A 16,030-nucleotide genomic window follows, 5' to 3' on the forward strand; every position below is an offset into this window, starting at 1 on the left:
CTCTCAAGGAACATTAACACAAAACCCTCTACAAAATGAGAGGAATAAACCAGGACCACTGAGGAAAGAGCACAGCGGTTTTCGCTAACATAACAGTTACCCTTAACACATGCCCCCACTCTTCATGCCAAATCATAGAGAATTTGAAAATAAAGGCCTAGCATATTCCTCCTTCTTTCTAGACTACTGGTTTCTCGGTGACAGAAAACCAATGTTACTCATTTCTGAGGTCCAGAGCTGAGATCAGTATTTTAACATAGCACTATTGCATGCCGTGGGAAACTTCCTCTCCCCTTAAGAAAACTGCTCACAGCTGCAGGACTGCCAATAAGGACCTCAAAGAAAAATGAGAGGAGACAGAAAATACTGCTGAAAAGAGAAATTCACACCATGAAGAAAGAAAACCCTTAAACTCCAAAGTATCATGAGCTGTGTGATAAGTTTCTCTTCTTCAGAAACCCTCGGTGTTCTCTGGCAGACCACCACTCAGCCTGCACAAAGTGCCCCATTAGGCTAGAAAGAAAACTTGTTATTCTTGCAGAGGACCCAGGTTCGGTTCCCAGCACCCTGTGGGTGCTCATAACTCTCCATAAACTTAGTTTCAGGGGATTATTAAGTACGTGCATAGTGCAGAGATAAACATGCAAGCAAAACTCTCATGCACATAAAATAAAATTTAGAAAGAAAAAAGAAACAGTCCTTTTTCCTCAGTTTTCAAAGTTTCAATTCAACCCTGAATTACAGACAAGCCCAGAGGTTAGGGTGTAGAGATTTGGTCCCTCTGTCCTAATGCTTCTCAGAGAAGTAGATTACTTTATTCAACAAACAGTTCGGTGCTGTACGTTGAACTCTGCATGATAATAATAACAATGAAAGGCATGCTCCTTACCAAGGAATATCCCAGTGTGGGACTAAAAAAGAAACAAAATGTTCAGCGTCCCCTGGCAATGCGTGCGCAGACAGAAGACACACGGGTGGCTCTAGAGACAGACCAGGATGAGGAGACCAGAGGTACAACTCGTGTGCCGTATCTGCACCTATCTCTATGTGTCCAAACAAGTGCTGTGGGCTCTTTACGTATGGTGTGGCTGAGGATCTGCCCTCCAACCAGCGTGCCTGACATCGTTCACCATGACCCAAAGTAAAACCCCAAAGGAGAGAACTCCACACTTCAGCCCACTTTCTTCTAAACCACAGTAAGAGTCAAATTCCAGTGCCACCCACACCCAGCCTTTGCTTGGCTGCAGAACTGGGAGGCAGTAGAGTCAACACTAGATAGAGGCCCAGAAAACAATCCTGCTCTGCAACTAACCAGTCATGTGTTGTCGGACTTCAGCTTTTCCATCTTTAAAATGAAGGGTATCAACAGTAATTGCCAAGGTCTTTATTGCATCTTTTTTTATAGTTATTTCTCAAAATTACTCCTACTAGAAATAAAACTCTTTGGGTCATGCCATTCTTAAACAGTAAGATATTTAATGATATATAATTTTGGCATTTATGCATGACACTATTTAATAACTAACAATGTGTATAATGTATGCTAATCTTTAGTGAATGTTCACCTATCTACCTGCCTCTTACACAGTCTATCTTCCTTGTGAAAGGCAGGTGCTCCACTCTGATCAAACAGGAAAACGGCTTGACTGTGAAAAGCTATAGCCTATAACCTTAGGTTCAAATCCAGTCTCAAGTAATGTGCCATCTTGAGATCACTCTGCCTTCTTAATGGTTAGCAGCATCTTCTCAGTGGGCAACAAATAAAACTGGAGCATATTGCTTAATGGCCACTAGGTGGCAGCAGCACTGTGATAAAACTACTTAATTGTAAGAAAAGCCACCAGCTCAAAACCAATCCTAGGATTGAGACAAAGGAATTCTAGTTTAAAACAGGCACAGATGACCAGCAACATGCCCTGAGAAACATCTGCTAATGTGCAGTGTGTTTCTTTAACAATATCCTACCCTTCTCTAGGATCAGATACACAGGGAGGGCTGAGACTTATTGTAGATATTTGGTTTCTCACAGCCACATCTCTGATTCTCTCCCTAACCAACATGGCCTACCTTTACTCAATAAGTCACGTGTTTCCTCTTTGGTGGTGCATTGTGACTGTAGCTGAGTATTCTGTGTTCCTAATATTCAATACAGACTTAAGTAAAAACTTCGATGATCCGCGCCACCCCTTACCACTAATGTCAAATAGTGATATATGGCTCCTTAGCCGGCCAACAGGAAGGAATAAATACTATGAAGCTGTAAAAAGAGGTAACAATCACCACGTTTGTCTATGGAAGGGCCTGTGATAAGGCGAAAACAGCAAGCTACACAGCAATAAAAAAGAAGTATGCTTGCCTTTGGGTGCTTATTTACTGAAGAACAAGCTAAGAAATACCTGCCTTTAGCCTGGGGTTGTGGTTTGATAGGGACTATGACAGTGTGTTATAACCACTACACAGAAAGGAAAAGCAGCAGCACTGACCTAGATGTGATGCTTCTCACCTGGAATCCTAGCACTTGGGAGGAGGAAGCAGGAAGATCAAGTTCAAGATCATCCTTGGCTACACAGTAAGATAAAGGCCAGCCAGGACTACAAAAACCCAGCTAAAGCAAAACTCGGAAGAAATTAGCACAACTGTTGGTTTCAAAGGGTTCCTACCTACTAGCTAGAAACAAAACAATTTCAGTTTTCAGAAATTTGTTGTATGTTCAAACAATTTAAACATACTAAAGCCTACTGGTTGGTTGGTTGCTTGCTTGCTTGCTTGGGTTACTTTTGGAGGTTGCTAAGTCACAGATTTAAACACATTCAAGTTTATCTGTTTGTTCTAAGGTAAAAGGCCTTAGGTTACCTTTGGAGGTTGCTAGGCCACCAATTCATTGCTGTAGTCTGAAAGGAAAGGAATAGAGTTCAGCATTTTCTTGCCATTCCTGGATAAACTGGATTCAGGATAGTCAGATAGCTGCAGAAGGTAAGTTTGTCTTAAGAGTGCCAGCTAAGCAGCACTGGGCATGTGACGCCACGTGAAAGTGCCACTCCGTGGCTGTGTTGCAGTAATAGACCCATTAGCCATGGAAGATCTCCCTATTGACCAAAAGGCTCTTGGGCAATTTCATGGTGTGTCAACTGAGCAGACAGCATAGGAACCACTACATACACAGCATAATTTTAACCACCCAAATGGGCTGACCCAGACATTACAAGTCTCCCTGATAATGAAACAGATCATTTTCATAATATAAAACCTACAACTATTACACTTTATCTGTATTAATCAAACAGTAGCCACTAGGCAACCTGTGAGTGCTGGGTATTTTGAATGTGGCTAATGCAACTGAGGAACCAAACTTTTATTTCATTTATAATTATCAGGACTGGCTGAGGACTAACACACTGGACAGTGTAATTCAAGATTTAGCCAGTGGAGGAGAGGACATAGAGGAGGTAGAGGCAAATATTCAAAAATACATACAACCAGCTAAATCTAAAGATAAAGGGAGGTAAGAAAATGCTATAGATTAGAGGGTTTTAAAGGCCTAGCAACAGAATGCAACAGACAGTTCTCTGTGGGATTGTGGTCCAAGCAAGGTATTTCAAGCACATACAGAGTAGCTGAAAAAAACATGAACCCACTGGATTCTGTGTATTTTTTATAAATGTGTACAAATACAAAAAGTACTGTGATTTTGTGAAACTTAAAAAATAGAATCTAAGAGGCCTTTGGTCCATCGAAGGCTTGTTTTTCCAGTGTAGGGGAATGCCAAGGCGCTGAGATGGAAGAGGGTGGTTGGGAAAAGGAGCACCTTCATGGAGGCAATGGAGAGGGAGGGGGAAGGGAATAACATCTAAAATGTAAATACAGAGAATATCCAATTAAAAAAAAAAAATCTATCCTTTGGCACGGGGAGCACCTTAGCTATGTTAACTATGACAGTGTGGACTAATGCTGTCACCACCAGCCACTACACAGTACAGGAAGGCCTAAGTAACATCCCCTACCTCTCCAAAGGAGGAAGCAGCATCAGCATAACTAACACTATTACAGTTTTTAAAACTTCAGCGTATACACATTTTTAAGGGACGTGGGTCTGTTTATAACTTTCTAACCCATTTTAGTTCCACAACCTTCTTTACTGATCGCTGAGGACGACACAGTAAGACAGGGAGCACGGGACCAAAATTAACCTAAAACTGATGCTTTAAGTTTCATTCCGTCGTATCATTAAGCCACAGCCTTAAAGAATAAGTGTAAATAGCTAAAGATGAGTACACCATTGGTCTCTGACTTACATATAAAATATAAACTAAATACAAAATAAATGCGAATATTCAAAGAATTGTACAAAAGGCGCCTACCCTGCCTTAATAAAGTAATAAATTTTAAAACTCTAAATTGGCCTCAAGAATAGAACTCACAAAGCCAGGCAAGGTGGTGCAGATCGTTAACTAGGAGGTAGAGTTCCAGGCCAGAGCTACAAAAATGAGCGGGCGCTAGTTGGGGAGCAAGGGGAGCACTTTGGGCAATTAGTATACAGTCTATAAATGAAAACTCTGTATCTGACATGAGAATGCACTAACTCCACGATTTTGTAAAGGACAAAAGCCCAATTTACTGCCTCCGTGTTAAAGCGTAGCTATGGAACTGCTCTTTCAAAACTTTCACTCTGCCAATCTTGTTTCCTGCGCTTGACTGGAAAGCTCGAAGCCATCTGCAATCCCCTCGCATCAGGGGTTCCCGCCACGTTTCCGCACCTCTCATCCTAACATCACCAGAGAACCCTGCGGCGGCTAACGCTAAGGTTTGGTCCTACACCGGCTGCAGCAGCCGGGTCCCTCCCCGGGAGCCAAGGGGCCTGCAGCCCGCCCTCCCGCAGGCCGTAGCACCTGGCCCGCTGGCCCAGAACCCCATAGGGAGGAGGCCCTGGGACCCAGGGACGCGGCGACCGGGCAGCCGCGGGCGAGCAGTGGAGGGCCCCGCGGTAGGTGGGGCTGCAACGAGCTGCGGCCGCGGGCCATGCGGCCTGAAGACTAGCGGCACCACGGTGGCCACGGCCGCGACCGCACCACAGGCCGCAGCTCGCCAGTCTTCGGAACACCCAGTCGGTTAAAGAGCGCGGCGTTCCTCGGGCCGGGGACGCGCGTACGTCACAACAAATCGACGTTCGTCCCGCCCCCTGCAGCAGCGAATGGACTCACCCACATACGGGATATGAGAGTGTCTCGAGTCACGTGACCCGGAAGAAGGGCGGGGCCGGGAGGAAGTCAACGCGCGCACTGTGGGTAAGGGTTTTTCGCGCCCGTGGCCCGGGTTTCCGAGGGTGGCCAAGCGTACGCCCTTAGCTTCGAGCGTCCAACGCTTCCAGAGGCGGAGGCCGGTACTCTCAACCGACCTTCAGAGCCACGTCTTTACTGCACGCTGTGCGGAGTGAAACGGAGCCTCCATGGCGACGCTCGACCTCCCCCTTACACTTCCGCACCTAGTAGCTCCAGCCCTCGAACCGGAAGTGGTGGCAGCAAGTGGCTCTGCGTGTAGTGGCCTAGTATGGTGGCCTGCGAGAGCCAATTTTAGTGTAGGCGACGTGCGTTTAGCTTAGAAATATTTTTACAAAGCTGTGATTGTGAAAATGCACAAAACGTGCGTTATGTCTCATAGGACGTACGTATCTAATATCTAGGAAGATGTCTGGAGAGTGTGAAAAGCTCTCCTTCTGTTGTCACGTATTGTGCCCAAAGATCTAGGGGTCTGGTGAAGGAATGGACTGGATCTGCATGCATTCAGCCTGGGGTCTAAAGGAGACAATCTTAAGAGCTGAGAGTTTCCTATTATCTGGTATCCGGAGGGGATGGGCATAAAAAGAGAAGAGTACGTGTGTTTAAAAAAAAAAAAAAAAAAAGTTTAAGATCTGGAGAGGCTTTGGGGCGTTGCCTGTGCTTGCTTTTCTGTTCACGTAAAGGGGGAGCACCCGAACGCCTGACCCAGGAAAATAGATGTAGACCCCAAAGACCTGTCAATCTTGTTGTGTTTGGAAGGACAGCCAAGCATAACTGATGAAGTACAGGGGGTGGGTGAAAAGCATGCCAGTTTTAAGCATGGAGGAGAGCGTGTTACAAAATAATGAGGCCAGCTTTGGAAAGACTGAGAATGCTTGCATTACCACTGGAGAGAGTAGTACCCTACCGGATGTTTCATAGGTCATTTAAGGCAAGCAGCAATGCATTCAAGGACAGAAAGCCTGCTAAAAAGCTGGAGGGAAGTCAGAACCCTTTAGAAAACGGTGCAGTCTGGATAGGACTGGAAAAATCAGCACAGCAAAGTGTGAAATGTAGCCCAAGGCACAGCTACAAACACCAAAGGCAGACGGAAAAGGGGAGAACCTCTTATCAGGCCCTGGAGGAGTGTAGAACTGGCCCTTCAGCCAGCTTTGCGTTATCCACGACCTAGGGTCTTGTTAAGACTGAGGAAGACTGCTAAGCCGTCACCTCATTTTCATGGGCAGAAGGAGCTGACCACCTTTGGCTTCAGTGTGTTTGTGTGTGTGAGTGAGAGAGAGAGAGCATGCAGGAAAGGTGTGGTGGAGGTTTCTGCCTACAGGTGAAGTTCCGGATGAGTGTAGAGGTCAACATCTTCGTTTTCCTTTATCTTTACTTTGAATATTTAGCAAAACCTGGAGCTTTCTGATTCAGCTAGACTTCCTGGCCTGGCAGCGTTCCAGAGAACACACATGTGTGCCATCATGCCAGGCTTTTTATGTGGTGCCAACAATCTGAATTCAGGCCTTGATGCTTACACAGCAAGCACTTTGCTCCACGGAGCCTCCTCTTGGGCCCCATCTTGTTTAATTTTTGAAAGTAAAGCCCTTTCCCTCCTGCAGACTAGGTAATGCTAGCTTGCCTTTATACTGTTGGAGACATGCACATACCTGTATGGCAAAGTTTGTTTCTTGTGTGAGTCTCCCCCTAAGAGAGCCACTGGTGCTAATCATTACAAGACCTTTCCTTGGGTTGCCACTTTGTGACTGGGAGCACAATAGGGTGTGTTTGTGATAAGGAACAAACATGGAAGCCAGATATCCCAAAGTACTGCTTCATGACCAGTCTTTTGAATTAGATTGCAACAGTTTGGAGGGGGAAATGTGGAATAATCTGTGGTCAGGGGGTTAAGCAAGCATCCTGAGCACTTGGACCAGGCACTGAAAAGACCCAGCAAGATGACTTAGTGGCTCAAAGGCACTTGCTGCTGAGCCTGGCAACCTGAGTTCAATCTCTGGGACCCACATGGTGGAAGAAGAGAACCAAAGTCCCCAAGTTGTCCTTTGACTTTCATATGAACATACACAAATAATTTTTTTTCAAGAGGGAAGAAGGCAGGATGTTGGGATCACAGCACAGAGATCCTTACACACACAGATATCCAGGGAGAATGTTAAGCAGGCAGGATTGTTCTTCCAATGGAAAGATGTAAAATCTGTTAACTCTATCAAAAAAGCCTGGTAATCTGTGTTACCTGTTGGGCCAGACCACATCAAGCTCCTACAACCAGGACCAAAGGTGGCTAATAATTTAAGTGACCCTTACAGGCAGGAGTTCCCTAAGCTCCCACAACCAGGACCAGAGGTAGCTAATAGCCCAGGTGATCTCTATGTCACTGTATGACTGAGACCTTCCCTAGACCCTTAAGCTTGCACAGGTAGTCTGTCTCTAGAACCTACTTTCTTGGAAGAAAAGATATGCACCCTGAGTCAAGTTTCAATGTAATTAACACCTCCTCGTACATCAGAAATTGTTATACCAGGAAAGTTTTTTCCTAATCATACTATATTTAAGTTTGTTAGAAATAAACCACCTGGCATCAGACTCCCCAAGCTAAGCCAGACTAATGAAAGTCTAAACCAAATTTTCATTCTCACCTCCCCACAGTTGACTTCCCTCCCTGGACTTCTTCAAGGTCCCCCTCAGCTGGGGATGTGGGTCAGTTAGCAGTGTACTTACCTAGTATACACAAAACCCTGGTTCTGTTCCCAGTACCTCAGAAAGCAGAGGTAGGCCTGTAATCCCATTGGTGGAGGTGGGAGGATTAGGAGTTTAAGGCTGCTTTTAGCTACAGAGTTTGAGACTCAAAAATCAAACAAAAAGGAGAAAACCCAGAGGGACAGAGAACCTGGAACTGCCACTGTTGGTCTTGGACTTGAGTTCAGTCTGGATGCTATGCTGTTTAAGAAAAGAAGTGGTTTCCTGGGTCAGCCTGACTGCCCTAAGGATGGAACCTAAGCAGCTGGCCTGTGGTTGGTCACTCTACACATCCTCCCCGCATGTTTGATGTCACCCATCACGTTCCCTTAGCTCCTGTGCCTTAAGAATGCCAATGTTTGAGCCAAGACTTGTGCCAAATAGTAAGGGAGGGCTTAAGGATGACACCCAGGCCAAGTCAGTCTGAGTCGTGTGAGACACTCATCAAAGACATCACAAACAGGGAAGGGTAGTTGTGTAGGATTGTAAAGATAAAAGAAAGCTACTTTTACACACGGTGCCTTCCGGGACCTTATTCAGAAGCCATGTGTTGCTCTCTGGTTACACTAGCAGCCTGGTCTGTTGACTAGACTGTGTCTACCATATACATGATCAAGCATCTGTCAGCTGAGGTAAGGAGAGAACCGTAGTCTTGAGGTTGTCATCTGACACATAACAAGATGGCCTCTCCTGGGTTGATGGTAACTACAACAGCAAAACCAGTTTCAAGCTAAAAGCATGGGGGAATCCTGGTACTGGATTATACTGTACCTTCATTGTGTTAAAAAAAAAAAAAAAAAAACTAATGACCTCTTTGACTTACAGCCCGGACAAGATCAAAGCTGCAGGAGGATGGACAGTGAGGTACAGCGAGATGGGAGGATCTTGGACCTGATTGATGATGCTTGGCGGGAAGACAAGCTTCCATACGAAGATGTTGCAATTCCACTGGTAGGTTCAGATTGGGGCTCAGGACAATGGGTCAGAGAGAAAATGTGGTAAGACTTCATGGAGATTGGTGGGAAGTGAAAAGCTAGGACCCAGAAATTTGAGTCGTGGCTTCCTCTAAGTCTAGAAGTGTCTGAAAAGCAGCTAGTTCGTCTTTTCATGGCTCAGAAAACTGGCTAGTGTAACCGCTTCATTAGGGGTCAAACTAGAGCTGAAGGCCAGAGTTTTGGAGCCACAAAAGCCCAGAAGTAAACCAAAGCCAGAGGGAGGCCAAGTGTGAGTTTAGCACATCACACCCAGGAGCAAGGAACATGCTAACGTATCAATCTTTGATTTTCGTTTTGGTTTTAGGATTTAGTTGTTTTTATTTGTGTGTTTATATGTATGTGAGAATGTCTGCCACCCATGTGCAGGTGGGGAGAGGGACAGCTAGTTTTATAGGTGGTTAGAGATCACCCGACATAGGTGATGGGGAAAGCTTGTATCTTACCACTGAGCCATTCCACCACCACCACCACCCCCCACCGCCACCCTTAAGATTTATTCTATTTGTGTGTGTGTCTGGGGTACAGTGGGGAAGTGTGTCAGTGCAGGTGCCCTCAGAGGCCAGCAGAGGGTGTTGGATCCCTTGGAGCTGAAGTTAAAGGCACTTATGGACCACCCGAAGTGAGTGCCAAAAACAGTGTCCTCTGCAAAAGCAGTAGAGCCCTAACCCCTGAGCCATCTCTCAGCTCCCCTGTTGGATTTCTGAAACACTGGCATGCACACAGGCTGCTTAGAGGCTCCCTTGCCTTTCTGCCTTGGCCCTTAGACACACAAGCTCTCCATACATCTTTTCTTTGCTGATCTCTGGGAAACGCCCTTAAAAGGCGATTGTTGAAACCTCTGTAATAAGTAACCCCCACTTTTTTGCTCATGTAGATTTTTTTTTTTAAACTCTTATTGATGTTACAAAGGCCTAACAAAGGACAAGGAAAACAGTCTGGGGACTTTCTCCGTACAGTGTGGCACGTGCTCTGGAAGAGTAGCTAACACAGCACAACTTCCAGGAGCATTGCCACTGCTGTTTACAAAGAACTTGCTCAGCTCACCTGCGCTCTCTTTCAAGAGTAAGGTGGGAATGTGTTCGGTGGCTAGTCAAGTCACAGCTTAGTTAAAGTTCAGGACAGTGGAATAATGGGAATTATAGCTGCCATTTATTACCAGTTTTAAACCGCAGACCGAAATTAAGGCTTGCATTATCTGTAATCCTTAAGACAGCCATACAGGGGAGGTGGTGGTATCTTGTTTGGTAAGAAAAGAGCAGGATCAGAGAGGCGCCCTTACCTCAAGTCTAGTGACTAGTAAGTCAGTACCTCAGTCTTCAGAAGCTCAAAGTCTGTAAGCTTTCATCCATCCATCTATCCAGCCAGCCAGCAACCTAAGGCTATAGGAGTATAAGGTGAAGTTCCTGTTTGGGGCCAGGGATTGAGAGAAGCAGGTCACTAACAATTACACTACCAAGCAGGGGGGATGAATAGCCAAGTGGAGAATGCTTCAGAGAAGAGGAAATGCTTACGCTAGAACCCGAAGTTTAATGGTGCTGCACAGGGTACTGAGCAGAGAAAAGAGTGTAGCAGGCCCGGGATTTTAAAGCACGTTGGGAGATGGTGAGGCAGTGAGCAGCAGTTAACCTTTGTTGTTAGGAGGCAGAGAGTTGGGCATAGTTTTTGAGGTGTTTGTGCCCCACTTAGGCCTTCTCTGGGATCTAGGGATGAAAGGTCTGTGCAGTGAAGCTGCCATGCTCACGTTTGTCTTTCAGAAAGCGGGGTTTGTAGCATTGACAGACACTGATAGAAGAAAGAGCCAGGGGACATCAAGTAGGGTGCTACTGCAGTGCAGCAATCTAGGCATGGGAGAGAAGCCAGAACAGCACCAAGAAAAGTATTGCTGAGCTCAATACTTGTTATTGTGGTAGGGAATGAAGAGGGAAGTCCCTCTGTTAGCTTTTGCCGCATAACAAATTGTCCTGAAACTTAATGGCTTACAAAAACAACTTTTTGATCCTGATTTTGTAACTCAATGGGGAGTTCTGGTCCACGCCAGTCCCGCCAGCTAACCTTAGTTTTTCTGGTGCTGCAACTGAAAGCCAGCAGACTAGCTGGAGCTGCGTGGTGCGGGACGGTTCACAGGTCTGGCAGTTAACAGCATGTCTCCAGAAACAGTGTGGCTGGGACTTGGCACACATCACCCAGCAGGTCTTCTGAGACCTCGGCCTTGGGTTCAGCAGCAATATCAAAGGGAAGTGAGCCTTAGAGCTCAGGCCCAGAACTGCCCCATAGCTACATTCTCCTGAAAGAGCAAGTCTATGGCCAATCCCAGTGCACAGCCAGAGAATAGACCCTGCCACTTGGCAGGGGCAGCTGCATCAACTGCAGCTGTTGATGAAGTTGCCCCATGGATGTTGTACTTACGATAGTTTGTGTTGGGTGGGCATGCTATGCCTGGTTTTACATGGTGGTATTTATCACAAGAACTAATAGTCCCCAAGCAAAGGATACATCATTTTAGGAAGCCTGGCGTGCCCTTAGAGGGCATAACATTAAAGCAGTACCTTTGGACTAAGTTGTTCTTAATCAGAGGCCTGCTTATTTGTTATGACCTAATTAAGGTTAGATTTCTCAATGGACTAGAGAATGGCAATCTCTGGATCAGTTTACAGAACGTTGAATCGCATTGTACATTTGTAAAGCAGATGCATGTGACACCAACACATTTGGGTCTTTCTTGTATGTGTGTTCCTGTGTGCCATGACACACATGTAGAACTCAGCCTTGGCAGCAAGTTCCTTTATCCACAGAACTATTTTATTCCACCTGATTCAAATACGTTTGTACATGTTGTAGCTAAAGATCATGTTCTACATGTTGAACATAATTTTAAAAGGAAAAATACCTCCATATAGTATACGTGGGAAACCCTAGCCCCAAATATGAAGCAGGAGTTTGCTAATACAAGGTGTAAGTTCAGGGAATTGCACAGAGATATGTGGTATCAGCGAACTCTGGAGCCAGGCAGGGGTCTAGTGTGGTCCGTGATTTTAAGAAAATGGTTCTTGGGCTGTCAGTCTTTACTGTGTTTTCCCACGAGGGGGAGCTCTCACCTGTTACATTGTCAGTGTCCCTTACCCAGCCCATATTGTCACTAAAGTGTTTTGGGTGCAGCATTTATTTCTTGATACAGTTCCTGTATTTGAAAAGATTCAAATCAGATCGGTCTGAAAGCCTTTTCAGTAGGCTCAGCACTGGCTCTTGTTAGTGTACTGGGCCACTCACCACTTAGTACTCCAGAGAACTAAGTACATGCCCTGGAGTACTGAGCACCCTGCACAGCATGCACTGCATCTAAATGTCCTCATTTTATCCCAAGGCAGAGACTTTTTTTTTTTCTCCAATATTTGAGGGTGGAAACAAAGACCCTCAAGGGTTTGAATTACCTCACCACCCAAATAAGCCAGCAAATGAATGGCTGTGTGAGGCTCCAGTCTCTGCCCTTAGCACCTCCTGCACCACTGCCTTTTTGTAAGAAAACCAGAGTCACAGGGCCCAGCCTTCCATGCTGAAAGGGGAAGCAAGCCACACTGAACAGAACCTCTGCTATTTTCCATAAATCTGTCTGTTCTGACTCTTTCTTCAGAACATGCATATAAGCTGCGCTGGCTGTTCTTGGTGGCCCTCAGAGGCTTTAATTCCTAATGTCCTCATGTTTTCAGAAGTGACTGCAAGACCAGGTCCACAGCTGTAATTCCAGCTCCTGAGAGACAGAGGACGGGAGAGAGACTTTGGGGTGATGGGCTGAGGGTGTGGCTCAGGGACAGCGTTAATGTAAATGGACAGGGTCCTGAACTCAGTCCCCAGCAGTGCTGAAACACAGTTCAAGATTACATAGTGAGTTTGGGGCCAGCCTAGGCTACATGAGGCCCATCTCTGAAGTACACAGGAAAAACACTTCATGATGGTTGTTACGGATATGCTTCCCTTCCAGAGTGAGCTTCCCGAGCCTGAGCAAGACAACGGTGGTACCACAGAGTCTGTGAAAGAACAGGAGATGAAGTGGACAGACCTGGCCTTACAGGGCCTCCACGAGAACGTCCCACCTGCGGGAAACTGATGCTGGGCTCCTTCCCATGGTTGGAGTTCTCAAAATATATGGATAAAACTGTTTCCTCTGTCTCCTAACTCAGATCTTTAGTAATAAATCAACACTCAAAAACAGACACCCACTTGGTCTTTTTACCAACAAAGCACCTCGTGAAAATATTCTGAATGAGAAACTGAGACTTCTCAGGAATGCAGACTGTGTGGCTCTTGAAACCTATGACTAGTCATTCACGTACTTGTGTTTGAACATAGTCGATTAAATGTTCGCCTTTAGCTATAGCTTCACTCTGTCCAAGTTAAAAACCTCCCAACTACTTACATGTGTCCTTCGGCACAGGTAATTGAAAACACATATAAGCAGGAAAGACTGAAGAAACCATACAAGAAGAGAACCACAGACTTGTATTCCCAGTTTGCCTGAGAAGTTCTCTGAGTGAAGTTAGCCTGTAGGTGCATGTGCCCCAAACAAATACCCCACTTGGTGACTGGCGTTCTTAACATTCCCAGGCTATCTTTAGACATTGTGTAGATATACGGATTATAGAGTTACCTCTGAAGCATTGGGATGGCTCAGTCAGGACCTAAGTTTGATCCCGGCTCCAGTAAAAATTGGGCTTGATGGCACAGTGGTGTATGCTTGTAATCACAGTTAGCTGCTAGTTACCGCTTCTCTCTTCTTAATGGCCACTGCCTTTGTGCCCCTGGAAAGGTTCTCTGCTTGAGTGGAGTACTTCTTTTATTCAGAATAATAATGACATCTCATATCTCAGAGCCCCTTCAAGTATAAAAAGCAGTGTGGAGCCAGTAATCAGTACTATATTTATACAAAAATGTGTCAAGGCTGGAGAGATGGCTCAAGTGGTTAAGAGCACTTCCTGCTCTTGCAGAGGACTTGGGTTCTGTTTCTGCCACTCATACCTGTCTGTGACTCCAGTTCTGGGCGGTTCTTTACTTTCTGGCCTCCGAGGGAACTACACGCAAGATGCATAGGCACACATAAAAAGCAAGACACTCATGGAAGTCTTTTTTTCTAAAAAAAGATTCCATGGCATCAAGCCTTGGGGATAGATGTACTGCTACAAAATGTCAGTTATTGGCTCTCCCTTCCAGCCGTCTCCTGGAGACAGTATAAACACAGCACTCCAGAGGGCATGAGCTGGGTATCTTTGGCAGCCAATATACAGAGACACAGTGACTAGAGAATGAGCAAGAAACAACACAAAGCCTCAAAGTGAAACTGGTGTTGCCAACAAGGGACCTGGGTGGGCTAGAGGCTTCCCCACATTTCCTGAGTCATTGGAAGGTTTAATCTGAGCTGGGGACTGCCTGCTCTTTTTGGCTTTGGTTTTGTGTTTCATTTTGTTTGGTTTGCTTTCAAGACAGGCTTTCTTTTTATAAACCCTGGCTGAGCTCGAACTCAGATCTCCTGCCTCTGCCACTCAAAAACTGTGATTCGTGGTGTGAAACACCACCACCCAGCTTTTATTTGTTGTTTATTTGTTTGTTTAACACAAGTCACCCCAGTAGATGAATTTCAGTTAGGATAGGAAGTGTGGAGACAAAAGAGCTTTACACTGAAAAAGATGACGGTGACTTGGACTGTTGAGGTAGAGGAGTTAGGGGTAGCTCTTCCGGTGGACTTGTCCAGGCTTGCCCACTGCACAGTATTTCCTGCAGTAAGAACCCTGTAGTGTGGCTGTATGGTTCTCACAAGACGCAATGCAGTGTGAGCCTTGTCTTATAGCCCAGAACTGAATTCTCTGAGCCAGACATGGGCCTGCAGATACAACCTCTGTCCCTGAGAAACAGCTGGAGCCCAGGAGCTGCAGACCGGCTTAGACCCACCCCTTCATGGCAACAGTCACAGCCAGGATGAATGGAAGGAACACTTCCATGGTTCAAGCCCTGCCTTTCCTTTTTAGCTGGAGGCCATTGTCCTTTGAACAGGAGGTGACAGCTTTAAAATGTAATGTCATTCCAAGTCAAAGTTAGCTTTCTGCAGGTTGAAAGACTTATAGAAGTCACTCAAATAGTAAGCACCTTTCAACCTGTCACATCTCGAAACCTATGTCCTTGCCAAAAGCCACATCAGTGCTTTAGAAAATCACATCAAAATTCTCAAAATTTTCATGTTTGTCTTATTTCTAGAATGGAGACAGAACTGAGAGAATTCTTATTAGGGGACCTTAGATACAGGAAACAGTAAATATTCCTGTTTAATTAAATCATGGTCACTCACTCATTTTCAGAGTTTGTTGTCAGTACCCCTTTGTGCCCAGCAGGGGCCGCACAACTCCTTTTTAAAATTTGCGTCTGGTTCCTAATGCCTTCCCATACCAGTCTTTCAGTGAAAGCAGCAAGTCCTGAGGGGCTGGCCCAGAAGGGCAGCAGGGACTCAGATGATGGACACCCCTAGCCTGCCTCTGCCCCTGAGCCAACCAGCGCTGTCTCTATGAATGTGCACTCTCAGAAGCATGCATTTGGATTAATGCTTCACCCTTCTTATCTTGAATCTTTCAATCGCTTGTTAAAAGGGCCCGTGTTTTCATCTTGCAATGGATTCCAAACATGTAGCTAGCTAATCCGAAGCAGCCATCAGTCAGGGGTCCATGTTGGCTAGAAAGTAGTAACTCAAATGTCACTACATCGGGAGAGTGATCAGCAGACTTCAAGACAAGCAGACCAGGTTCCAGAGAAGCAAAGCGAAGAGCTAGGGTGAACATCTTTGCTGCCACATGGGGCTTCAGGGTCCTCTCAAGATCTCCCAGGGCAGTTGCTGATTGAACTGGGGAAGGCTTGCCTGAGTGACCGTGGGATGAGGGGCAGGGAAGATTCTGTAAGCTGAGCAAAACAGGTGAGTGGACAGCTGAGAGCACGGAAGGCAAGGTAATCATGTGACTGACTCCAGGGCACGTCCTTACTGCAGTTTGCCCT

General features: G+C 45.8%; 2 protein-coding genes across 10 annotated transcripts in view; one reads left to right on the forward strand and one right to left on the reverse strand.

Moving 5' to 3' along the window:
- Window positions 1–5,470, reverse strand: part of CEP63 (centrosomal protein 63) — a 41,231-nt gene extending 35,761 nt beyond the window's left edge. For 6 of the 9 annotated variants that reach the window (XM_080934574.1, XM_080934578.1, XM_080934573.1 and 3 more), the window contains exon 1: window positions 2,854–2,926. In XM_080934574.1, coding sequence (XP_080790700.1) covers window positions 2,854–2,882 — 29 coding nt within the window. In that variant the 5' untranslated portion in view covers window positions 2,883–2,926. Of the gene's footprint in view, window positions 1–889; window positions 928–2,853; window positions 2,927–5,198 lie in introns of those variants that run through there. The other 3 variants (XM_080934575.1, XM_080934571.1, XM_080934572.1) reach the window with 2 other exon arrangements.
- ANAPC13 (anaphase promoting complex subunit 13) lies at window positions 5,176–13,214 on the forward strand. Its single transcript, XM_080934580.1, has 3 exons — window positions 5,176–5,282; window positions 8,835–8,960; window positions 12,981–13,214. Exons 2-3 carry the CDS (start codon window positions 8,862–8,864, stop codon window positions 13,104–13,106), a joined length of 225 nt encoding a protein of 74 aa, XP_080790706.1. The 5' UTR covers window positions 5,176–5,282; window positions 8,835–8,861; the 3' UTR covers window positions 13,107–13,214.
- Window positions 13,215–16,030: the final 2,816 nt, after the last annotated feature.

This window comes from Micromys minutus, assembly GCF_963924665.1.
Source record: "Micromys minutus genome assembly, chromosome: 21".
Taxonomy (NCBI): Eukaryota; Metazoa; Chordata; class Mammalia; order Rodentia; family Muridae; genus Micromys; species Micromys minutus.